This window comes from Megascapheus bottae, chromosome 21 (assembly GCF_031878675.1).
Source record: "Megascapheus bottae isolate mThoBot1 chromosome 21, mThoBot2.hap1, whole genome shotgun sequence".
Taxonomy (NCBI): domain Eukaryota; kingdom Metazoa; phylum Chordata; class Mammalia; order Rodentia; family Geomyidae; genus Megascapheus; species Megascapheus bottae.
In genome coordinates, this window is record NC_143529.1 from 30006036 (window position 1) to 30033307 (window position 27272).

The following is a 27272-nucleotide window of genomic DNA, read 5'->3' on the forward strand; positions in this document are numbered from 1 at the left end:
ACATAGGCTCAATGGTTTCCCTAATTTGTCATAATCAGTAGAAACCTTGGGCTCTCCTAGCAGAGGTTTACAATAGAGCAAAACCTAGATACATAAGGCCATATAGGATGAAGCTAAATGAAAGGACTTCCAGGATATAGAAACAAAAGCCATATAATGTGTGATTGTTGTCCTTAATAAAAAGGAATATAAAATTATATTTTAACACTTGGACTTAACATTCAAGAAGCATCAGTAAAAGTCCAGACACAGGCAATTGATATCTGAAAATTAATTGTTCAGCTATTAGGAGCATAAAAGTAGAAAACAGATATCATAAAGGATATGGAGTGGTGAAACAAATGATCCTAAGGCAAGAAATCTGGAGATTATTGCTCAAAAGTGGGGCTGAGGGAAGACAATAAAGCTAATAGTGAGCTAACAATTTGGGAGAAAATATTTCACTGGAGCCAACTTTCTGCATTCAAGTGTACTATATGATATCAAAACTTCATAAAACAAATGCATGAGGTAGTTAATTATTTCCATTCAGAATGCTATCACAAAAATATATTTCTAAATAATAAATGAATGGAAGACATTCATGTCCTTTTTTATTCTTCTCTGACACCAGATCTTTCTTGACACATCAGCCAGTAGTTTTTATGAGGAGATGGCTCTCTAGAGAGCATTTTATTGCCTTATTCAGGGATTTTCCCAATACAAACATAAAACCTACCCACAATTGTTTTGTACAAACTAGAATTTGATGTACCTGAAGAGTCTTGGGATTATTTCTACTTGCAGGCAACACTATAGCTTGGTCTTGTACAATGGCATAAGACCTGATCCTACAAATTTCCCCTCATAATGTCGAGCATAGGTTGGGCTCCAAACCAGTGCACCTTCCACGTAGTGCTTGAGGTTCACTCCATACACATGACCAGAGACATTTGGCAGTCTCAAATGAAACTGGTAACCAGGAGGATCTTTCATTTGACAGGGTCGTCTGATAAAGGAAGATAAACTGGCCTATGTCCACAGCATTATCTAACTGGGCTCACTATTGGGCTGTCTCCAAAGTGGACTGGCTTTCATTTTTGCTTTTTGTTTTACACAACCAGTGTAAATAACCACCAGGTGGGATATAGGAAAGAAGACAGTTTCTCGTGAAGCTGAAAGTGAATGAATGGGAAGAACTTCTGGACCAGAGGCCCAGGGTGAGATGATAGTAGTGTGATATTCCATAACAACATCCCCCTGCCACTTGTAACGAACATTGTCCTGAAAATGGCACACTGAGTTGAAAAGTATTACCTATCAAAGGAGGAAAATATGTAATGGTATGGCTTCTGGGCTCTATGCTTGACTCTCTTAAGGATACATGGGCTTATCTGGATGTTTATCCCAAAGAGAGGACATTCTGAAGCAGGAGTCCCCAAGGTTGGTGGATTGGAGATGTTTCTCAGTTGGTGACGTAGGCCCATATTGAGATTCATGAATTTAAAAAAGAGAAAGAGAGAGCTAGTATCACCCATAGACTCTCCTAGTGATACTTTCATTTAATGAGTAAAGTCAGTGTTAATTATATTTTATAAAAGGGCTAACAGGAAAGATTCCAGGGTGCAAGCGCTGACTGCCTTAAACGTGCTTGCAGACAACTTCATCTTTTCCTTTACAAATGGAGCCTCTATTTCCTTCTCACATGTATGTGCCACCTCACTTTATTGTTGAAAGTGCCTTTTTTATATCAGATAAGTGTGCCTCCTTGAAAAATTTATATAAAAACGTTTTCCAGGGTAAAAATGTAAAGGATATGAATCAGTTGTCAGCAAAGGGATTTTGAGCTCATCTGTACAAAATCACTGCAGAAACAAATGTTCCATCAAGGTAACCACTAATCTGTGTCCCAGATCCTGGATGAACTTGAAAGGTGTGGCCTCTTCTGTCCACTATAGATTTTGTTTTGTTTTCTCCCCCATTGGCTTCCTAAGGCTTTACTACAAGCTACTGGTGTGTTTGGTTCAAAATTGCACACAGACACAGTATCTCTGTCACCTTTTCAAGATGACTTGTCACCTTATTTCACATCTTCTCCAGGGCTGTTTCTTATTTCTGAAACAAAATTGTTCTCAGAAGACACATGAGATTTTTAAGACAGTGAGGCACTCCCTGTTCATTATTTTTTGTAGAGTTTCAGAGCTGTTATTTTGTCCCTTTATTAATCCTGGTCAATGGAGGTCTTGAAAGAATGGAGTAAGTATTTAAGAAAGATTAGAAGGCAAAGGCTATATTTGTCTAGCTTATCTTAACACTTGGAGTTAAGTATGAGCTTAAAAAATGTTTCTTTGTGTGAATTCTTTTTTGAGGTTCTGTTCTGTGGTACCATATGCCTTGCTTTACAGGTGCAGACTTCTGTGTGGTTATTTTCTTAACCATATTCAAAGCTTAAACATAAGCAACCTTTGTAAACTAAAATTAGTGGCTACATGTTACATATCAAACTCTGAAGTAGCTAGATACTGGTGGCTCACACCTGTAATCCTAGCTACTCAGGAGACTGAAATATGAGAATCACAGTTCAAAGTCAGCCAGGTAGGAAAGTCCATAAAACTGGTTTTGTTTTTGTTTTTGTTTTTGTTTGTGGAACATGGGGCTTGAATGTGGTCTGGGTGCTTTCCAAGGGTTCTTCAGCTCAAGGCTACAGCCCTACCCTGGAGCCAAGCCCACTTCCTGTTTTCTAGAGGAGAGTTGGAGATAAGAGTCTAAGGTCCTTTTGTGCTGTGGCTGGCTTTGAACCTTGATCTTCAGATCTCAGCCTCCTGTGTAGCTAAGATTACAGACGTGAGCCACCATGCCCGGCAAATCCATGATACTCTTATCTCCATTCAACTACTTAGAAAAAGCTGGAAGTGGCACTGTGGCTTAAGTAGTACAGTTCTAGATTTGAGCACAAAGATGCTCAGGGACAGCATCTAAGCCCTGTGTTCAAGACCGAGGACTGGAACAAAACAAAAACAAACCAAAAATCTCTGAACAAACTGTTTCATATGTGCTATGAAGGAATATTGACAGTTTGATGAGGTTTATATAACTATTTAACAAGTAAGAAATTGTCCTGAGGCATTCAGTAGTGTTCTAATTTGTAGCTGCTAAATTAATGATCTGAGGATAGAGCCTATAATTAATGATTATAGTGAACAAATTGTATATTAGCCAATAACTTGATTTGAAAAGAAATGAACAAATATATCATGAATTGCTTCTCAAAACCTATGTCTAACTTTGATTTCAGCAATATTTTCCTTTTTCATGCTGTAAAATGGAAAAGTCTCAATAATAAACAACTTATTATCCCAACATTACTTTCATTGAGTGAGAATAAGCATACTTGTTTAAATTCAGGATTATGAAACTTGTTTTTATTTTTATAACATGAGATGTGTCAGGCTTAATCTATCTTAAGTGTTGGAGTATTATTGCAAAAAGACTCTGCTTTCCTCTGCCCACGTAACTTTCAGTTTGTGCCAAGTATTCCCACAGTAGAGTTGATTCCTGACTCCCCAAGTGCATGTGAAATGCTCAGTCTGATGATGGACACTGACCTATTTCCACAGACATCCCTTTTCTCTGGGGTCTCACACTTCTTTTTAGATTTTCCCTTTCCTGCTGTTTTAAAATTCACACATTGTATCATTTCTCCCTTGAATATTAGACCAAGTATAATTGGAGAACAATTAGACTTGGAGTTAGATGGTGAAAGGAATACAGGGGATGCCAGCCGGGGAAGTACAAAAGAAGATATCTGGAATGGTAGACAAGCCTTAAGTTACAGCACAGGTCTGGAATCTGTAATAGGACTGAGGAAAGGAAATCTGATTGGACAGAAAGAGCTTATGACTCTGATACCAAACACATCTTGCTCCACAGGGGAGAAATTGCCAGTTGTGATATTTTTTATACCTACCTTTCAGCTAGGAGTTGTGTAAGGATAGCACAGGCTTTCTATAAAGGCTGTAGTAGATTTTTGAAGAGTACAGCTGCAACTGGCAACTGATTGCTCTTCTCAGACATGATTTTCTCTCCAGGGCAAAGTGAGCCCTGTATCTCCATGGCTGATCCCCTAGGATGCAGTTGATGGGTTCCTGTATCTTTGGAGACTAGCTGTTTATTGGTTTCCATCCAACTCCAACTGAGAGGAAACAGAAGAGTGCAGTTAATGTGCTAAAATGTAGTCCCCACTCCAGTAATTTGCATGGATGCTGCAGCTGATACTCAGTATTCCCCTCCTCCATCATTCCAACTTCTCCTCACCTACACAAATACATCTACTGCTGGTGGGCATGATCCCTCATCAGAAGTGGGAGCCCTGGTAACCACATTCCCTTCTTGGACCAGTGGGGTTCTATGACCTTTAAAAGTCACAACTGGGTAGATGTTCAAGGCACTGAAGAAGGTTACTCCACTGCCATACATATTTCTTTCAGCTTCCCTGTGAGGGAAGCTGTAGCTGCTGCTGTTGCTGAGCACCAGTAATCTCTTCCACCATGGTGATGCCCCTTCTCACCTGGACTTCTTTTTATAAGAAGAGTGCAAATTCATACTTCCGCCCCTAGTGTGTACAATTGCTCTGTTTTCAAGAATGAGCTATTCTAAATGGGATTAAGACTTTTAATGAAGCAGAGCCCAGGATTATAGTTTGTCAAGTAAGTTTTTATGACTATAAAACAACCAGAGTTATTGAAAAACAGTAGAATTTGATTTGGCTCCACTGATTTTGGAGATGGAGAAATTCAAAATCAAAGGACTGCATCCAATCTTCATACTTCCTGAGAATACAATAAAAGTTATTACATGATGAAAATGACCAACAGGCTTACATTGAAGATTTAAGGTCTTTTATAATCTGGATGAATCCACTCACAAAAGTAAGCTCCTCAGGTCCTTCCTCCAAATATACTTGTGAGGGAATCAAGTTTCCAACCCAGATTTATTTTGTGTCTCTGTGTGTGTGTGTGTGTGTGTGTGTGTGTGTGTGTGTGTGAACACATTCAAATCATAACACTGGAAATACAAAGTCTCTGAAATGGTTATTGGTTGTTTTATCAGTCATCATAATTTCTTTTTGTTTCCTCTAGAATAAAAATTTTTGTCAGTGCCACCATGGCTGCTACCATTCTCCAAAAGGAGAATTCATGCTCATATGTAGTCCTGTCACTTTAAAGACTCTCCTTTTGGAGAAGAATATATCCAACCAACTGAATATATTGGGTTTCAAACTGGTTGTAGTCAGTGGATGAATGACAGAATATGTGTCACAGCTGAGCAGAAGTTTTATTGTGTAGTTCAGTCATGATTTTCTCTCTGTGACATAAAAATAACACACTCCCATTTAGATTAGACCCTAGAATAAATCCAACATGTGGAACAGACTTACAACTGTGGGACATACCACACAACAATTAAAAGCAGGAAATAAATCCATGGTATAATGAAACACTAGAGCCTGAAGCTTGTTTCCTAATGATCACCTAGAAAAAAATCTGACTGAAGCACTGCAGATGTCCTTATCTGTTGACATGTTACTTGATAGCTGTATCTTCTGAATGTTTTGAACAGATGTTTTCTTAACAATGACTTTATTGTATTAATGTTTCTGGGGGCTCTCCATTAATAGCATCAGCAACATATGGATAATGTTTGTAAAAGAAACTCATTGGCCACACCTCAGTGTTTCTGATTCAACAGGTATAAATCATTATGGGATCCTGTAATCTGCATATTTCAAAAACTCCACAATCTTCTACCACATTTAGAAACTGTAGGCTTTATTCCACAAAGTTCAGTTTGCATTGGACTCATCTTTCCTGCTCCCTTGAATCTAAATAAGCCACCATTTTTACTGCTTACCTTTGGCCTTGACTTGAGCAGTGGCTTTTGTACATCAACTCTTTTGTATCCTCATTTGTTCATCTAATATTTCTAGACTGGTCAAACTGAACTTGTACTTAAACTTGCTATTGTTTGAAGCACACATTCAATTCTCTCTCTCTCTCTCTCTCTCTCTCTCTCTCTCTCTCTCTCTCTCTTTCGTGTGTGTGTGTGTGTGTGTGTGTGTGTGTGTGTGTGTGTGTGTGAGAGAGAGAGAGAGAGTACATTTATGAACAAAGGCAGATAGAGTCAGATGATAGTGTTTTGTACTAATAAAAATGGATCTGCAGAGCTAAATATCTGTCAGGGAAGAGGTGCAGGACCTATTTAGGTCAATAGTAACAAAAAATCGCTGGTACAATTATTTTCTAGGAGTTCTCTTATAAATACCTGTGTGCATTAATGCATGCAGGATCTCCCCAGGTGGTATGGGATAACAGTCTAAATCCTTCAGTTACCTATTGTTCAGTGATAGCACAGAAAAGAGGAAAAGGCATGTGCACGAAAAATAATTGAAAGCAGAATCAAACGAAATCACTTCTCTCATTGTCTGTGAGACAATCTTTAAGGCCAGAATCATCACAATGAAAGGAGAAAGCTCCTCTTACCATCAACACTGCAGTTCCCCTCCTTTGCTCCATACTTCCTTAAATTCTTACACCATTTTCTCTGAACTGCTCATTTGAGTAAGCTTCTCCTTTTTGTAATGATTGATCTTTACTTGACATAGACACAGAATTGCATAGAAACATTGCAAGTTGCTTACTACTCTGATGTGAACACTCCCACTTAGCCATTGCTTTGATTTCATTCATGCTCCTCGCACCTGGTTATCCATCTCTCTGCTCCATTCATTGAACTTCCAGCCCCATTTATAGCAAAAGTGACATATTTAATGTCCAAACATCAACTCATCAATTCAGAAAAAAGTGAAAGATTGAAAAAGTTGGATTTACTGATAAGAGATCATAAAATTAAATGCCAGGATCAAAGTCTAATGATCTTGTTGACTCTTTTCTGCTTTTATCCATGAAGGACCTATAATTGGGATAACTCTCGAGTTGAGAAGGGAAAACAGCTTATTTCCCTGTTATTGTTCCTACTGGAATTTTAAGCTTGTGGGAAACATTGTACTCATATAAAAAACACAATGAAGAGAGTCTTAAATTTCTTTCTTTAATACCATGTCACAAAGGCAGAGGAAGCCAAATATTTAGATTAAAAAGTGTCAAATGAAATCTATCTACAAAGGCAGAATCAAAAGCTTTCATACATTCATGTTTTCCCCATTTATACATGTCTGAAAAATTCATTCACATGATTCGTAAGGATTTTTTTTTTTTTGGTTAGTTGTGGGACTTGAACTCTGGGCCTGGGCATTGTCCCTAAGCTCAAGGCTACCTCCCTACCCCTTGAGCCACAGCACCACTTCTGGTTTTCTGGTTATTAATTGGAGATAAGAGTCTCATGGACTTTTTTTGTGCCCAAGCTGGCTTTGAACAGTGATCCTCAGATCTCAGCTTCCTTAGTAGCTAGGAGGATTTTTGTTACTAATTTTCTCCTGGCAAATGGACTTGATAAATGATAAAGGTCTAGAAAAAAAATCTCCCTTTTTGCAGTTCAAATGCCCTCCTAGTCCTTTCCTTTATAATCACCATTAGTAAATAGCATAGAAAGAGACCCAAGAACCATTTCCTAAATACAGTCTTAGAGGCATTTCTCTTTTAAAATAGTTTTTCAAACTTTCCTAAGTGACTAAGAAGTTAAATATATTAAATTAGAAATTTTGTCTATCAGTAATGAAATAGAATTAACTCAGGAGGAGTTGACATTTGCATTTTACTAGATGTTATGGTTCTATTCTCTAAGGCTTGCTTGTCAGTAACACTAAACTTCTAATGTATTTGAAGATATTTAGACAACACAAAAGTTAATAATTCCTTCACAAGCTTTACAATGTATTTATTTGTTCCTTTCTTCTCCTTTACTTTCCCTTTCATGCCTTCCCTTCTCTTTATTCTTCCTTTCCCCTTTCTTCTCATGCCTTCCCTTCGCCTCTCTTCCCTTCCCTCCCCTCCCCTCTCCTCCCCTCCACTTCCCTTCCCTCCCCTTCTGTCCAATGATTGGCAACAGCAGTTTTGCTGTGGTTTTATTCTATTTCCTACACGATTATCTAGCAAATAAATTAAGGAAAGGTTTCATGAAGTCATGAAAAAGAGGATACTTGAACTCAGTGGCCTATTTTCCATCCACTAGGCGCTGTTGTCACCATTCCCTGTTAATTTTTATTAAGCCCCTGGTAAGTATCACCTCAAAGGAAAACAACCAAAGCAACATGTGTTGAGCAGTTATTTTCCCCCTTTAGCAATACGTAGCATAACTGGCTAATCAAGATACCTAGAATTATGTGCTAAGATTTCTGATGATAGTATACTTACTTTTGCTTTACTTTCATATTTTTATGCATAAGCACAAATGCTTGCAGGCTACTTGAGGATGTCTTAAAAAGCAGCCTGTTGTAAAATGGATGTTTCTTCAAAGTCGACACTTAACATTTGAAGTTTATCCTGTAAGGAACAGGCCCATATACGTGCAGATGTAGATCCTAGATCTACTTTTTCCTCTTCACAAAAGATCTGCTTTCTCCTACAGCATAGGTGGAGACGTGGGGCGAGGCCAGGACTCAAGCTACACAGGCAAACATTTCCGCATGGGATTCATGACAATGCCTGCTCCTCAGGACCGTCTTCCCCATCCTTGTTCCAGTGGCTTCACCGTGAGGTCTCAGTCCCTGCACTCCGTTGGGGGTACAGAGGATGACAGCAGCTGTGGCTCCAGGAGGCAACCCCCACCCAAACCCAAGCGTGACCCCAGCACCAAGCTGAGCACCTCCTCAGAGACAGTCAACACTGCAGCAGCCAGTAAGAGTGGGAAAGGCCTGGAGAGGGTGGAAGGTAAAGTCTTGCATGGGGCCTGCTTTCTCTGGCCAGCGGATCCATTCTCCAACCCAGAAGTCCCAGAAAAGACAACTCAGGGAACAGGTTAATTGTCAGTGTGACGATGAATGACACACAGAGGACTGTTTTTAATTCATGCATCATGAATGGAAGGCACTAAGTAAACTGTATTACCCACCTAAAGCTTGGCCCTTTCAAAAAATTTTACCTAGAAATAAAACTAGCAAGTATATTCTAGGTATTTTTATACTACTTGTATAATTAAGAGAAGCATGTGTTAATGTAGGAAAATACTGAGAAATTGCAATTATATCTTTTTGAAACAATCATTTTTAACAGTGGTTCTTTCCAGTAAATGTGAACGGATGCATGTATGTGTCTATAGTCAATCTGTCCATCCCTAATTCATATCTCATCTTTCTTTCATTCTTTCTTCCTTCCTTCCTCCCCCCATCCCTTTTTTGTGGGTCATGGGGCTTGGACTCAGCCTGGGTGCTGTACCTGAGCTCTTCAGCTCAAGGCTACTGCCCTACCCTTGAGCCAAGCCCCACTTCCCGTTTTCATTGGAGATAAGAGTCTCAGGTCCTTTTGTGTCCAGGTTGGTTTTGAACCTTGATCCTCAGATCTCAGCCTCCTGCGTAGCTAGGATTACAGATGAGAGCCATTGTGTTTGTTTGACCTATATTTTCTCTTAGTTATGAAATATACAAGTCAGATATACCTCAGCCTCCTTACTAGCCTACGAATATAAACAAGTTAGGTAATATTAACTGAGAATCTCACCAACTTAGCCTTTATTTGAATAAATGAGATGTTAGCCTTTCTGAGCTATTCCTGAGGACTACATGGAAAAAGTAGTCTTCCATGAGGTTTATAACCTGTCTCAGTGTATGATGCTGTAACATGTTCTCATAGACTCATGGCTTCCTGAGAACCAGAATTCACTTCTACAGGGATGTCTTCCTTTTATCCTTATATTATGGTAGGACAAGGTTGAAGAGAGAGGGGGGGAAGGGAGTTTAAGAGTGATAATTCCCTTTAGTAGGGTTCCTTTCTAAAGACTTTATTAACTCTCAAAGACTACAACTCCATTTACCATCACATTGGGGCCAAGGTTTCAAGATTTTACTTCTATGGATGTGTGTAGTCAGTCCAAAAGTAGACTTATAGAGGCCACTACAAAAGGCCAGTCAGATTTTTAAATATCAGATGTAAAAAAACACCTTAGTGTTCAAAATGTTACCAATATTGAATTTGAGAACAAAGTTCTACCATACCCATTCTATCTCTGCTCATTACTAACTTTTCAACGGAAGATTCCATGGCCTCTGGAGTAGTAGAAATGGAAGCCAGAAGGTCCTTTCCTCAGCTTAGCAGAATTCTTTGCTACCTGGGCACCAATTTCCTCATTAAATCTTCCTTGATTTCAGTCCTTAATCTTTATACAGAAGCTCAAATGTAGTCCAGGAGACAAGGTGCCAAGATGAATATGCTGTTTCCCCTTTCATCCTCCTCCCTTCTCTCTTTCTGGTGCTCAAGTGACTTTAGCCAAAAGATAATAGTTTCTGTGTATTATTAAATAATACTAATAAATGTCTGGAGTTAGAGCAATCCATTAATTCTTCAAAAACAACTCTCCTCCTACTCATATCTTATAATATATACATGTATATACAATATGCCAATATGTATATACATATATGTGCAAATATCTACACATGTATATATATGAATGTATATATGTATGAAAACATTCTGTGAATCATGTAGGGTAGTGAACATGGGAGTGATTTTATGAATGTGTACATTTGCAAAATGAAATCATAGCAAATGGAGTTTCCTGTTTTATAGTTTCATTTATTCTATTATTCATTTCCATGGCTTTCAATTTGTCAAGGACATCCCATTTTTAACAAATAATAGTATATATGATAGGCATTTTTTCCATATTTCAAATACATTGATTCCAATTTGTTGAGGTAAAAGTAATAGTACCACAGTTTGTATGTGTGTGTGTGTGTGTGTGTGTGTGTGTATGCTCTCATGTGTGTGTGTTACGTATATGTCTTTGTGTTTTTTAGTGTGACTATTGTTTCTGTACACTTTTAGCGTGTAAGTTAGATTCTTTTTCTCATGGTCAGGATTACAGGCATGTCCTTGATTTGAAACACAAACAACATAGCAATGGTTTATAAAGCAACATAGATGTTTAGTTTATTGATAAATATATCAAAATACTTAATAGACATGACTTTCGTACATTTTAAATGATGTCCTTAAGTGTGTTTTTTTTTTCTGGCAAAGATACACTCAGTCCATCCTCTTTACACTTCATGATCCCATCTCCAGACATCACCCTTTCTACCAACAGAAACTACACCATCCTATAAGAATGATCCCTGAAGCTGTATGTGGTGGCTCACACCTGTAATTGTAACTACTCAGGAGGCTGAGATCTGAGTATTGCAGTTCAAAGCCAGCCCAGGCACTAAAAAGTACAAAGACTCTTTATCTCCAATTAATCACCAGAAAATCGGAAGTGGCACTGTGGTTCAGGGGGTAGGGCAGTATCCTTGAACTGAAGAGCTCAAGGACAGCACCGAGGCCCAGAGTTCAAGTCCCATGACTGACCAAAAAAAAAAAAAAAAAAGGAAAAAGAATGATCCTTGAATGATTAGGGTCTGAGTGAATTCTGGAATGATTCAAAAACAAATGTAAAAACAGAAACACCTAAGGGAGAGGAGATTCAGAAGTTCTCGTCTGCAGGCACTCCCAGGCCCAGTGGCAAGCCCAAAGCTCTGGTGGTTTCTATGAGAGTCTCAGATGAACTGAATGAGCATTAGGACTGATGCATAAGTAGCAGGCTATAGAAAAGTGATTGTGTATATAAAGTTTACATTCTCTTTGGAACAATGGAGGAAAGGGGAATTATAAAACTAGACATATTCAAATTACTTGTAACACATTATTGCCTGAATAATAATAGGATAAAATTAGGACTCTAATCTGAGATAGGGAATCAAACTTTTGAGTCCAAAATGTGCATGCATATATTTAAAGCCAAAATTATGTAAATATATAGATGAATCTTAAGTTCTTGGTAATCCTAACTGGAGTTTATAATAGAACATATGTTTTCCTTACAATTTTTGTAGCAATCAACAGTATAATATAGATAAAAGTGACTTTTATAAATCTTTGCCCGTCTTTTCATATTACAGTAAATGCCAGCAAAATCAAAATATTGATTCAGTGGTATTAGAATGATTTCCATGGAAACTGGCTTCTGTTTAAGCAGAGGATTAAGCATTCCCTGTGGATAAAGAACTGGACTTACAGCAAGATGGTTCTTCAGAATTAGAAAAAGTAGAAAAGGAAAAACAAACACAAAAAGGATCACATACAAAGAAAAAGCACAATTCAATGCTTAAAAATTGCAATTCTATCACACTAAAATATATATATTTATATTTTGATATGTGAAGGTCTTCTACAATAGTAACACCTTGAACATTTATCAGTTGATAGCACAAACTGGTAATCACTAACCTATAAATATTTTAATTGCTCTTTTTAATGCTCAGTGTGCTTCCTACTTATTTTGCAGAATTATTCCATGAAATAAGATAAGAGCAGGCAGCCCCAGAGGCTCTGCCTTTTGTGTGAGATCCAGCTGAGGAAGTGGTTTTGAAACCTCACCTCAGTTACCCCCTGTCTCTCATAGAAAAACATACCTCACTCACCAACAATGTCGTTGGTAGACATTGTGAGGAGCAGGCTTAGGGGACTGTCTTTAGAGGTAGGCAAAGGTGATTGTCCTTAAAGTCAGGAGGCAAATATTGATTTTAGTCGTTATCCAATGAGACTGTCTCTTCACATCTCGGATGATTATAAAGACGTGAGAAATGAAATGTACCTTCCCCTTTTCACCATCTATGACACACCAATGAACTGCTGTCAATGAGGACAAGGAAATGAAAATTTCTAGACAAGGGGAAGTGGTTCATACCTGTGATCCCAGTTACTCTTCAGGTGGAGATCTGGATGATTGAGGTTGGAAGACAACCATGGTAAACCTCCAAATCCTGTGTGATAAACAACTAAAGTAAAAAGTGGGATTGGGATGTGGTTAAAGCAGGACATTTGCCTAGCAAGCATGAGGTTCAGATTTCTGAAAAAAAAATAATGGTAGTAAAAATTATCAACTAAAATAAAACAAATTGCTCTAGAAAAAGAAATAAATATATTTTAAAATACACAATCACCATCTATTAATCATCTTGAATAATATGCAGCTTTGGTTTAGTGCTGCACAGAAATTCATAGTTTTTAATTAAAAATAGGTAATATAGGTAACAAGAAGATAAAAGCTTATGTTCTTAAAACTTGTACACATAGACACTATCAAGAAAACAAAAGACAGAAGTCCTGGTGAGGATGGAGAAAAGAATGAGTCTGCAAACTGTTGATGGGAATGTAAATTGTAAATTGATACAGCTATTAAGAAAACAGCATGATGGTTTCTCAAAGAATAGAAAATAAAGCTATGATATGATTGAGTGATCATGCTATTGGTTGTTTATCCCTAGGAGACAACATCAGCATGTTAAAGAGATATATGCCTCCCCTGAGTACTCTAGAGAGTACTCCAGTATCCATTAACTGATGGTGGAAAAAACTATATTTGGTGAGAGAGGAATAGTTCTCAGCACTATGAAATAACTTTCAATAACTTAGATGAATCTGGAGGATGTTATATTAAGGGATATGAGATAATCACAGAAAGACAAATAGCACATGACCTTATGTGGCATATAAAGTCATTGAATTTTTAGCCAGACTCAAAGGAACATAGATTCAATGGTTTCCCTCATTTGTCATAATCAGTAGCAGCCTTGGGCTCTCCTAGCAGAGATTTACAATAGAACAAAACCTAGATACATAAGGCCATATAGGATGATGCTAAATGAAAGGACATCCAGGATAAAGAAACAAAAGCCATATAATGAATTATCTCATATTGTTATATATTTCACCTTGTTATCTGGTATATTGTATATATACTTATTTGGTTATTTGAAATAGGATAGGGAAAGGGGGAAAACAAGATGAGGGGTGGGGGGTGGGGAGAGAAATGGGGACCAAGACATGAGAAAAGGTATCAATGTTTGTGAAGTAATGCACCTTCTATCTGGTGAATATAATGTAACCCTTCCATTAATTACAATAAAAATATATGGAAAAAATAAAGTCATTGAATTTTTAGAATTAGAAACTAGATGATGGTATTCAGGAACTAAGGGCTGGTGAAAGGTTGATCAAGAGATAAACATTAAATTAGGAAGAATAGGGTACTATCATGCATTTTTTATTTTTATTGTAATGTGTAGAGGGGTTACAGTTATATTCGACAGTTAGAAGGTGCATTACTTCTCACACATTGATACCCCTTCTCATGTTTTTTTCCTCATTTCTCTCTCCTCACCCCCTCCTAATCATTTTGTTTTCCCCCCTTCCCTTTCCTATTTCAAATGAACAAATAAACATATACAATATGCCAGGTAACAAAGTCAGATACAGTTACAATATGAGATTAACCAAAGACCAACACAAGAATAACAGTCACTCATAATTAAGCTCTTGCTTCTATGTCCTGGAGGTCCATTAATTTGGCCTCATCCTATATGGCCTTATGTAACTAGGATTTGAGCTATTTTAATCTTCTGCTAAGAGAGTTCTAGATGTGTACAAATTATTACAACTGAGGGAAAACATTGAGACTATGTTCCTTTGGATTTGGCTTACTTCACTTAATATGATTTTTTCCAGGTCTTCCCATTTCCTTACAAATGAGGCAATGCCATTCTTTCTGATGGCAGCATAGAATTCCATTGCGTATAAATACCACATCTTTTTGATTCTGTCATCCACTGAGGGGCATCTGGGTTGGTTCCATATCTTTGCTGTGGTAAATAGTGCTGCAATGAACATTGCTGTGCTAGTGGCTTTAGTATGTCCTTGTTTCTGGATGATTGGATAAATGCCAAGTAGTGGCATTACTGGGTCATAGGGGAGCTCTATGTTTAGTCTTTTGAGGAACTGCCATACTGCTTTCTTTCCCCCCCCCCCCAGTCCTGGGCTTGAGCTCAGGGCCTGAGCACTGTCCTTGGACTTTCTCAAGGCTAGAGCTCTACCACTTGAACCTCAGCACCACTTCTGGCTTTTTTTTCCTATGTATGTGGTACCAAGGAATTGAACCCAGGTCTTCATGCTAGGCAAGCACTTTAACCACTAGGCCAAACTCCCAGCCCCTGCCATACTGCTTTCTATAGTGGTTGAATGAGTTTGCACTCCCACCAACAGTGTAGTAGTGATCCCTCCTGGCCACTTCCCACCAGTATCTGTTATTAGATTACTTAATCATGGCCATTCTAACTGGAATGAGATGGAATTTTAGAGTTGCTTTGATTTACATTTCTTTTATGGCCAGAGATGTCGAGCATGTCTTCACGTGACTATAGGCCATTCTTATTTCTTCTTTAGAGAAGTCTCTCTTTAAATCTTTGGCTCATCTTTTAATGGGATGGTTGTTTCTTTGAAGATTCGTGTTGGAGAGATTCAGTGATTTTAGCTGTAGATATATTTTAGATATGAGGCCTTTGTCTGTTGTATGTTTATGTTCAGTGAAGATCTTCTCCCACTCTGTGGGCTTTCTATCTAACTTTCTAGCTATGTCCTTTGCCATATAGAAGCTCTGCAACTTAATGCATGGGGGTACTATTATGTATTATACTGACTAATGTTACTCATGATATATTGTCCTCTGTGTGTGTGTGTGTATGTGTGTGTGTGTGTGTTTGTGTGTGTGCAGGTGTGCACACACACATGCTCATGTATTGGTATTGAGACCTTGCACTCAGGACCTTGCACTTCTGCTTAGCTTCTTTGGCTTAAGGCTAGCACTCTATGATTGATCCCTATCTCAACTTCTGGCTTTTTGCTGTTTAAATTTGGGGGTAAGGATCAGATTCATTTTCTTAGACTAGATTAGAATGATGTTTCTCAGATCTCAGCCTCCTTAGTAGTTAGTATAATAGGTATGGCCATTAACACCCAGAAATATTGTATTCTTGAAACTCAGAGAGCAGATTTTAAGTGTTCTTACCAAGAAATAAAGAAAGATGTGAAAAAATTCATGAACATAATTACCTCGATTTAGCCATTCCAAAGTACTTATCAAGAGTATTCATTTTGTTCATTTTAACCATTTAAAATAATTAAGTAAATAAAAAACTAAAGGCAAAAATCCTCTAATTGACCTAATTCCATTCACCATAGACAGCCTGACATGCAGGGAAAATCTTTGAAGTATAATTTCTTTTACTACTCAGAGAGTCACAGTAGAGAAACATGGTGCCAGAGGCATGTGGCAAGTAATGTGGATTCTCAAACCTGACAGAGTGCCAAGCGCTCCCCTACCTGAAAGACAGCAACAGTTCAGGAACCTAGGCTTGGGAGAAAATGAGTTCCAAAATGACTTTTCCCCTCAGGAAGCCAGACTGGTTGTCACTTTGACTAGCTTGTGAAACATTAGACAGACAACCCAGACTTTGAGTTCTGAATGTTTGCAGGGCTTCTAATATAACAGAAGTGTGAACTGAGAATGGGAGTTCATTTTTAAGCTGCTAGATCGGTGATAATGAGTTAAGCATCAGTTGATGGTTCTAACCATCAAGTAAGGCAATGCTCATTTTTACAACATGTACAACACCTGGTTTGGTATATAGCAAGCAGCAGGTGCTCTGTGTTCTCATTTTCCTGTTTATTCAGAGTTGGGTGGGCTATTTTTTGGATACTGGAGGCTGTTGTCAAAGCCAGTCACTTCTTAGAACTCCTTGGCTATGTTTTGAAAATAAATGAAAAGTTGGATCCTCAAGAAATGTTAAAACAGCCAGATCTCCATGGCCCACTTCTGCCATCCTAGCTATTTAGGAGGCTGAGGAGGTCTGAGGATTGTAGAAAATGACAGAGAGAATAAAAGGCAAAAACCTTCCAACTGGCCCACCTCAATCCATATATAGCCTAGATAAGCAGAGGGGATCTTTAAAGTATGAACTCTTTTACCATTTAGAGAGACAGCGGGAAAACAGGATGTCAGAGGCATGTAACAAATAATATTGACTCTCAACGCCTTACAGACAGAGTCAGCTTGGGCAGAGAAGTTTGTGAGACTTATTTTCAATTAACCAGGATGGAAGTGAGGCTGTGGCTAGTCTTGAGCATAAAAGCTCGGAGACAGAGCTCAGGCTCCAAGTTCAAGTCCCAAGACTAACACGTGCGTGCGTGCGCGCACACACATACACACACACACACACAACCGAAAATAGTAAGACTTTTGAGGATCTGTTTAGCTTTTTCTGAATTTGCTTGTCTCGTTTTTTTTTTTTTCCCAGGGGGAGAAAAAAACCCCAAAACACTAGGGCCTTCTTTTCTCAACCAGCAGCAATCTTTAGGCCTTCAAAGGAGACAGCAGTGGCTTTTCCAGTGGCTGATGATTGATTCCTTTAGCTAACTGCAACTTGCCTGCTTAGTACTTTTGTTCACATAACAAGTGGCACTTGTCCTTCCCAGCAGGCTTCCCAGAAGTGCTCAAAGCCACATTTAGCACTACAGTAATAAAGCACAAAGGAAGTCTTAAGCAAGCTCAGGAAACCTCCTCTCTCTCTCTCTCCCTTCTCACCTGTATTCTTGTTGATTTCATGATGTGGAGGGTTTTGATCATGGAAGCCTATATTCCTCTATCTCTCTTTTGAGATTGGCAGAATCAGAAGCTGGTTGGATTCCTAGTATAAAATCCATCTTCCAACCAGGCACTGCTCAAATGGAAATAGGGTTGAACGTCTATCACATGCTATTATTTTCTCTTATCTATGTCCCGAGGTTAATGAGTTTAGACACTTTACAAATCTAATCATGCAATGCATTAAAAAATAGTTCTTGCCATGATTATGGTCTTACCTAAAGAACTACCTTTCTCCTTGATGGTCTAATCCAGCATCTTGTGGTAAGACTGTTATGGACTAATTTGTGTCTGCTCTTAGAATCCTAAACAGTCTCATGAACCACATTGTTGGATTCTTCCATGAGAGTTCAGCAACTCCAAAGAACCTAACTGTCTACTCTAATCGAGGCATTAAGTTCAATTTTTTTGGTGATTTGTTAATTGTCAAGAATTTGTTTGCTTGAAACATGTCTTCTTTATTTGCTTTAGCCAGAAGTCTACTCAGGGTCTTTTAGGACTGTCAACCAGAATGCCAGCAGGAGTTGGAGTCTCGGAGTCCTCTGCGCAGCTCATGTGAATTGTATTCATTTTCTCACCATAGTAGAGGACATGGCAGCTTGCTCCTTTAAGGAAGATGGGAGAATCCTTGGCACAGCTCTGTCTTCAGGCAGATGTGATCCTTTATCAAATAGCTCACCGGAGTAACACAGGCTTATACAGGAAAATCTCCACGTTGGTCAGCAAAGAGTTAACTGGCTTAGTTAGGAACATTAGCTCTAGCTGGAGCACTCCTTTACTTTTTGTAATACCTTTATTGTTATTGTGAAGGTGTTGTACAGTGGGGTTATAGTTACATAAGTCAGATAAAGAGAACGTTTCCTTTTGAGCAACGTCACCCCTTCTCTCGCGCTCTTCCAGTTTTTCTCTCTGAATTCCACACACAGGTTGTATAGTTGGTTTGTTTTCAACACAGTGTCTACTGAACATCACTGGTTCATTTGTTTCCTCTTTGTCTCACCATTTTTGTGGCCCCTCTTGCCCTTCCAAAGAGAGATAAATGAACCAAAAGACAAAAGGAAATGAAAACAACGCATCAGAGGAAAAACAACACAACTCTTGTTCCATTTTCTGGAGTTCATTTGGATAAATATTATTAGACATGATCACATACACAGAGCTATAGTGCTTATGTGATACTCTCCTAAGAAGAGCCTCCTTGTGTCTCTCTGTGCGAATGCCTAGAGACCCCTAGAATTTATCATGTGCCACTGTGTGGTTTTTTTCTCTTACCATCCATTGTGCTTACTTGTAGATTTATAGCCACATTTCAATGACCACAAATGAGGAAAACCATGCAACCTATATTTCTTTGAGTCTGGCTTACTTCACTTCTAAGTCTTCCCATTTCCTTATGAATGGTGTAATATTATTTTTTTCTGATGGAAGCAAAGAATTCCATTGTGTATATACCATGTTTTCTTAATCCATTTGTCTACTGTGGTACATCTGGCTTGTTTCTGTACATTGGCTATGGGTCAACAATGCTGCAATGAAAATGGTTGGGTGGTAGCTTTAGTGTGGCCTTGTTTGTGTTATATTTGATATATGTCCAGGAGTGGAACATATACTGAACTATATTATAGGTGTGAGCCTTCATCATATTTATAGTCCTGCTTTTAACTGAAGGAAAAACATGTTCATGGTGGAGTCCCAGAGGCTAGGAATCTTGAGGGATAGACAAGAGTCCTGACAAAATCAGTTTCACAAAGAATAAGGGTACATTGCTTTCTCAGAAACCATTGAGCAACCTATTGGTAGTTTGTCATTATAGAAAGTTAATTAGAAATGCAAGAACTATAATTCTATATAATATTCTATGTAATATATAATATTCCATGTAATATTCTATATTGCATGATCATCTAAATGTTCAGTAAATAGGGAAAAACATTGCTTCCCTTTCTTTTCACTCATGTCTTTTTCACAAGGCTGGATCATTTTTTAGGTTGAAAGTAGAAAAAAATGCTCATTTCCTTTGCCTTGAGTCTTACATGAAAGACATAAGAAAATATACTTCTGATCTAGTAGCATCTAGGCTGCATAAATTCTGGGATGTAAAAATCCAAGTAAAACACTGCCACTGAAGTTATTAAAATTGCAGTACAATGAGGACTTCTTAATTTTGCCGTCCATGCTGACCAGTGTGCTGGCTTGCCTCAGTAAACACGTGGCCCTAGCAGTTGATTATAGCATAGCATCCTTACTGCCACAAATATTCTCCTGATCTTTTTGTCCTATGAATTCCCCAAAGTTACCAATTAGGATTGGTGGTGGTAAATTTTGCTTCATACTCCTCTGATCTCTATCTGTTTGTCCAGTAACATTTTGACAAGTAAATATGAGACTATAGATTCCCAAGCTATGACACTTCAATTTCAATAACTATCAATTTTCAATAATGGCTCAATGGATATCAGAAAACATGTAATTTGGCACTGGTGACTCACACCTGCAGTCCTTTCTACTCAGGAGGCTGAGATCTGAGGTTTGGAGTTCAATGGTAGGTCAGCCTGGAAAGTTCCTGGGACTTATCCTTGATTAACCATCAGAAAACCAGAAGTGGTATTGTAGCTCAAAGTGGTAGAACCTTGAGCAAAAAACCTCCAGGACAGCACTCAGGACTTTAATTCAAGCCCCATGACTGACAGAAAAAAAAAAGGAAACAAAAAAACAACGAAAAAGAAGGAAAATAAGCATGTGATATCAAATGAAACAAAGACAAAGAATGCTAAACCCAACCTTTATTTGATTTTCTTCATGTACTCTGTTTGTATGGCCTAACCCTTGGCTAAGGATTTACCTGTGCTTTCTTTGCATCATTTCTAAAACATTTAGGTGATAACATAATAACTTGTTGAATTAAAATCTTATAACATTTTTAAAGGGGAAATGGGAGAAAAAAATGTCAGCCTTCCTTAAGTGACTTTTGTAATTCAACTTTCTTCTCCACAAAGTCTTCACTTCTCCTCTATTTCTCTTCAGGACTGTCAGTAGTTAGTAGTTTTGAAGAGTTAACCTAGTCTGAGTCCAGTCTTTTCAAGTCCTCTTGCTGTCTTTATTCAAGTATTTCTGATTTTAAAAAGCATTTAACATTTTGCTAAATCTTTAAAATATATTTTTATTAAGAAAAACTATCATCATATTGTATATATGTTTATTTGTTTACTCGAAATAGGATAGGGAAGGGGGCAAAACAAGATGAGGGAGGGGGTGGGAGAGGGAACAAAAACATGAGAAGGGGTAGCAATGTTTGTGAAGTAATTCACCTTCTATCTGGCGAATATAATGTAACTTTCTATTAATTACAATAAAATATATTTTAAAAAGAAATAATAACTACCCTTACTACAGAAAAAAAACTATCCTCATATTCATATTTCTGTTTCCCATCTCGTAGGAATCTCTTCTTTGCCTGCCTGCCTGCCTTCCTTCCTTCCTTCCTTCCTTCCTTCCTTCCTTCCTTCCTTCCTTCCTTCCTTCCTTCCGTGCCAATACTGGGGTTTGAATTTAAGGTCTCATGACTTGCTTGGCTTTTTCACACACAGTTGTTCTTCTACCACAGTCTGTTACTCATTACTTAATTGGAGATAGACTTTCTTGGATTTTTGTGCCTGGATTGGCTTCCAACCTTGATTCCCAGGTTTCCGACTCCTGAGTAGTACAGGCATGGGCCTTCAGCCTCAGACCAGGAAAGAATCCTTCTACTGCGTCAGTTTCTCCTGTCAGGTTAGAAATGAGAGCCGCTCAGATTCCATCCCTGACCGGGTGGTTCCCTCAAAGCACTGTGTTCTCCCTCTCCTTTCTTGTGCAGTGATTGCTAGGAAGTTTTCCATCCGTGCTTGCTCTCACTTATGACCCAGCCACACCCAATATACTGTTATCCCACTCTACCCTCACTGTGCCCTGAACTTCAGTCAAGGTTTGAAGTCCTGTGGTAGCTATCTATCAGTAACCTTTGGGATTTCTTTGCAGAACTTTGGCTCTGACTCCCATCTTTCCTCACCCTCTGTACTTTGGTGTTTATGCAGGCTCTCTCTGCTGTTTATTCTCTTTTTTTTTCTTTAACTTCTATCTCAGAAGAATTCTGCTTGGTTATTAACTAAGGGTATCTCTGGACATGGATTATACTATCCTTTCATTCTAATTTTTACTGAATAAATCTTCATACCTCGTCTCTAGATCTCTGACTCAGTCTCTGACCTTCAGCTCTCATCACATAGGACTGGGAGTTTACAGTCTTCATATCCACACCAACATCATTGTTGCCTCCGTGTTTCATATCTTCCAGTCAGAATGCCATGTGTATGGGGGAGGGAAGGGGCTGTGGTGCTCCTTACCTCAGTCCTGAAGTCTATCAGTGAGTAGATCTCAACACCCTAGGGCCCCTGTGGCTCAGTCTCTCCATCCACTGGTATTCTTTCTCTCCTATCTCAGAACATCCACACTTCCTCCTGGAATGTTCCAAGAATGCCTAATTGTTCTGCTTTCACACAGACTCCCCTTTTCAAATCTGTCCTCCCTATTTATTACAGAGAGGGTTTTGTCTCAAGTACCTTGATTATAGCACTGTTCTTCTCATGATTGTATCAGATCATGTTACCCAGCTGTTTATCCTTTACCTGATAAAGATGAATTCATTTAGCATGTCTTATCTTACGACTTCACCTGCCCATAGAACCACAGCAGCAGCATTTATTGCTCACAGCAAACTCAAATTACTGCATTTTTTTCTAGACAAATCCAACTTCTTCCTGCCTCTGTACCCTAGCACATGAAATTCCTTATCTCTGGAATATTTTTGCTAAATCCGTTCGTTATGAAAAGTTTCTGCTATTTTGACAAGGTTGTTTTCTACCCTTTCTGCCTTAGGCTCTAAATCTGTTTGTTCCTGTGATCAAATTAAATGTTTTTTTTCTAAGTATGTGATTGTCTTTTTGTGTCCAAATGAGTCAAAGCCTTCCAAATATCAGAAACTAATGGTCATGAAGAGTTAATATGCTTTCAGGCATTTTTAGGGCAGAAAGAAGTTCAAGCATTTGAAGCCCAGGGAATTCCAGGGGGATTCACAACCCTTACAGAACAATTTCATTGGTCCACCATCAGTCTTTTCATTCTAGCCTTGTTTACGATGTAGTAAACACTCCACATGATTTACAAGATGAGATTGTATTGTTTGCTCTTAACTTTATAGAACCTTATACTTCCTAAGTTGCTGTTGAATTTTAAAGCTTGATCAGCATACAATTTAATTAGAGGTGGCAGCAAAGCACACTGCTGACTGGCCATAAAAAGTCATTTGCCCATGCAGTTTTTAGTTGAATATAAATGATTTGTGTCAAATAATATTTGATGTGTGTCATTCCAATAAGGAAAAGGAAATCTCAGTAGGGATGCAAAGTAGACATCAGATTTCATTTCTTTAAATGACCTTTGGATGCTACTTTTGATCTTTTCTAAGCCTCTATATTTCAGGATTCTTCTGAACCATTTCTATCATATTCTTATAGGAGAGGTTAAGAATATTTTTGCATTCTGTAAGCATCCAGCTTTTGAGTTGTTCTTCAGTCTAGCCTCTTATAGGAGATGTTTGAAGCTGTTTTTTAAGGCAGAGTGACTGCATGTGTTCATAAATCTTGTCTTTAATTGACCTCAATGGAGCATACATTTACAGCAGAATGAGTACTTTGATTTTATGGCTCCTGTACAGGGAGTTTTGATAATATGAATTGCTTTCAATGATTTTCCTTTGTAAGTGGGAAGGCAGTGATTTAATACTGGGTCTTATTTATTTATTTTTTGCTATTAATACATACTAAATTACATTCCACATGTAGTGGAACACAGAAACACATCACCCTCCACAAATCCCTGCTTTCTTACAACTTCATCTAACCAGAGCAACTCAAAACTTAGAAGAATAAATGTAAAAAAAGAGCCTAGGGAAGCCAAATGTTTTCCTTGCACTAAAGCTTGTGAATTTTAGTTTCTTGATTTAGTTGTTTTCTTTCATTATTTTTACCTGGCATAAATTAGTTTTCAAGACTCTATTCCCAAAGTGTACTATACAAAACTTCTAAGCATGCAATCAAGGACAAAAAGGCTACTTTCTTAATACTGCATAAATATTGAGCAATCTATACATCTACTTTGAAGACCAAAAGCATCATCCACATGCAAGGTCAAGGGTGTGACCTTTGGTATTGTTTGTAGTGTTCATAATGGTACTGGAGGATGTTATTAGTTACCTCTTATCAATGTCACCCTGTTTTAACATTCTCACTTATCCCTCCCCCATTCCTTTCTTCACTCTTCTTTTTTCATAGAAGAACTTGGGTACATTCTCTCCCTTTCCCCCTACATTCATCTACCCCTTTTCCCTGCATTTCACCCTCTCAAATATCGTCTTCTTGGTGTTTATTTCATTAAAGTTTGACTTTGCCTTTTTAAGGAATTGCACTACTTGAATTCTCCTTTGAATCTAGCATATTTCAGTTAGTATATTTGCATATCATGCAAAATGTTTATTTCTACATTTAAAAGTTAATTCTAAAATCCACCTATAAGGAAAAACATGCATCCTATGTCTCTCTGGGCCTGACTTCTTTCACTTAACATACTTTTTTCCAGGTCTTTCCATTTCTGTTTTCTTTTCTTTCTTTCTTTTTTTTTTTTCTTTGGCAGTCCAAGGGTTAGAACTTTGGGTCTGAGATGGGTTTCTGAGTATTTGTGCTTAAGGACAGAGCTCTAACACTTGATCTGCAGCTCCACTTCTAGTCTTTTGTGGTTAACTGGAGATAAAACAGCTCTTTTATTTAGAGAATTCGAATTACTAATCTAATAGTCATGAGTTGCTGTCATAATCAAATATCAGATATACTTAAAAATCTGTTAATCCTAGTGAAGACAACAATAGACTTGATTTTAGGCATCAATAGTCTACAACTATGGTCCATCTACTTAACCAACCATGAAGCATCACTTCTAGGGATTAGAGCCTAGGTACAACACATTTTGCAGCTTTTTCTAAGGACAAGTCCACACTATGGTAAGTTAAAGATGGATTTTGATGGATTGGTAAACAATTCCACTATCCAGTTCATAATCAAGTTTTCCTAGGGCATGTACCTTCATTAGCTAGCTCTGTTAGTAAGGTTTTTGCTATAATAATGATGCACTGATTGTAATCCCTGATACTCAGGTGGCTAAGATTGGAAGATTATGGTTCAAAGCCAGCCTAGGCAGAAAAAAATCCATAAGACTTTGTTTTTAAATTTATTTATTGTCATTGTTAAGATAACACAGAGGGGTTATACTTACATAAGTCAGATCAAGAGTACATGTCCTTTTGAACAATATCAGCCCTCCCCTCCCCCTCTCCCCGTTTTTCCTTCTTGCTTCAACCCACAAGTTATATAATTCATTTTCACTGTAGCATCCTGTGAGCATCATGCTGCATTAGCTCCCTTTGTCCCATTATTCCTGTATCCCTGACCCCCATCCTCCCAAAGATACGTAAATGAACAAATAAGACAACAGAAAATGAAAGCAAAGCATCAAAGGAAAACAATTCAGCTCTTGTTTCATTTCTGGAGTTCATGTGGATAAATATTATTTTATATGGTCAGATGCAGATAGCTATCGTGCTTATGTGATCCTCTCTTAAGATGATCCTCCTTTGGTCTCTCTGTGCGAATGCCTAGAGAAGACCTATATAATTTATCATGTCCCCCTGTGTTGTTGGTTTTTTTCTCTTACCATCCATTGTGTTTACTTATAGAATTATAGCCACATTTGAATGACCACAAATAAGGAAAACCATGCAACCTCTATTTCTTTGAGTCTGGCTTCCTTCACTTAATATAAATTTTTCCAAGTCTTTCAATTTCTTTACAAATGGTATAATATCATTCTTTCCAAGATTTTTGTCCTGTTATTGTTTCAGTTTGGGGGAAGTGGAGCTGTGTCTCAAATTGGTAGGGCCATAGCCCAGAGTACAAAAGCTCAGAGACAGTTCCCAGGCCCTGAGTTCAAGCCATACACACACACACACACACACACACACACACACACACACACACACACACACACACACACACACACAGTGGTTCAGGTGTGCAGGTGATTACAATGGCTCACATGTCACTAGTTTTGCTTGACACAGACAATTAATCAGGTCCAAATGTACATATTCTAAATATCTCACCTGTGGTATAGGTTAAACAGCTCACAGCTTGAGCTGTGGTTTCTTTGTGAGGATGATTTTAAGAGGCCAAATCAAACCACATTTACTTAATATTTTATTTAATACAGAATTGATCACATCTATATTACCTTTATTGACCAATGCAAGTTAAGAAAGAAAGAAAGAAAGAGAGAGAGAGAGAAAGAGGTAGCCTATTTCTTCATGGTGGTGGTAGTGTAAAAAAGAATGAATATCAGATAACAAATTGCATACTTTCCAGGCTTTGACCAGTCAATTATAGAATTGCAGTGCAATATAGAATGTTAAGTGGTTTCCCTTAGAACATAGGATTCATTAAAGTGAGAATCCCAGATTACAGGTGATGTTCTTGAAACCAATTTTTCATTTCATTTTTAATTCAGTCTCTTTTTTTATATATTTTTTATTGTAATTAATAGAAGGGTTACATGATATTTACCTGCTAGAAGGTGCATTAATTCACATACAATGATATCCTTTCACATGTCTTGGCCCCCATTTCCCTCCCCCCCACCCCCACTCCTCATCTTGTTATCTCCCCTTCCCTATCCAATTTCAAATAACCAAATACAAATATATCCGATATATCAGATAACAAAGTGAGATACTGTAACAATATGAGATAACCAAGGGACAGCAAAAGAGATGAGAGATAATATAGTACATTAAGGACAACAATCATTCATTATATGGCTTTTGTTTCTATATCCTAGAGGTCCTTTCATTTAGCGTCATACTATATAGCCTTATGTATCAAGGTTTTGCTCTATTGCAAATCCCTGCTAGGAGAGCCCAAGGTTTCTACTGATTATGACAAATGAGGGAAACCAATACCTGCTAGGAGAGCCCAAGGTTTCTACTGATTATGACAAATGAGGGAAACCATTGAGCCTAAGTTCCTTTGAGTCTGGCTTACTTCACTTAATATGATTTTTTCTAAGTCTTTCCATTTCCTAACAAATGGGGCGATGTCGTTCTTTCTCACAGCAGCATAGAATTCCATTGTGTACAAATACCACATTTTGTTGATCCACTCATCAACTGAGACACATCTGGGTTGGTTCCATATCTTTGCTATGGTAAATAGTGCTGCAATGAGTCTCACTTCCTAAAAAAAGGTGGTTTGAGCCATAATTGCAACCATCCCAACTTTCCCTTTGTATTCTAGTATTTGTAGACTAGAACCAGAGCTCCAGAAACCAATCTCTTTTTTTCCTCTGGCATTTTATTAATACTACAATCTTCATGGAGAAAAATGCTTGGAAGTCTTGCTTCTCTTCACCTAGGTAACACCTATCCTCTGAAGATTTACAACATACCACTCCTTTTTAAAGAATTCTTT

General features: G+C 38.0%; 1 protein-coding gene across 2 annotated transcripts in view; it reads left to right on the top strand.

Moving 5' to 3' along the window:
- The window catches only part of Nyap2 (neuronal tyrosine-phosphorylated phosphoinositide-3-kinase adaptor 2), a 249634-nt gene that overhangs the window by 97822 nt on the left and 124540 nt on the right, over window positions 1-27272 (top strand). The window contains exon 3 of one of the 2 annotated variants that reach the window (XM_090354917.1): window positions 8563-8864. In XM_090354917.1, the coding sequence (XP_090211043.1) occupies window positions 8563-8864 (302 nt within the window). The remainder of the gene's footprint in view (window positions 1-8562; window positions 8865-27272) is intronic. The other variant, XM_090354918.1, reaches the window with a different exon arrangement.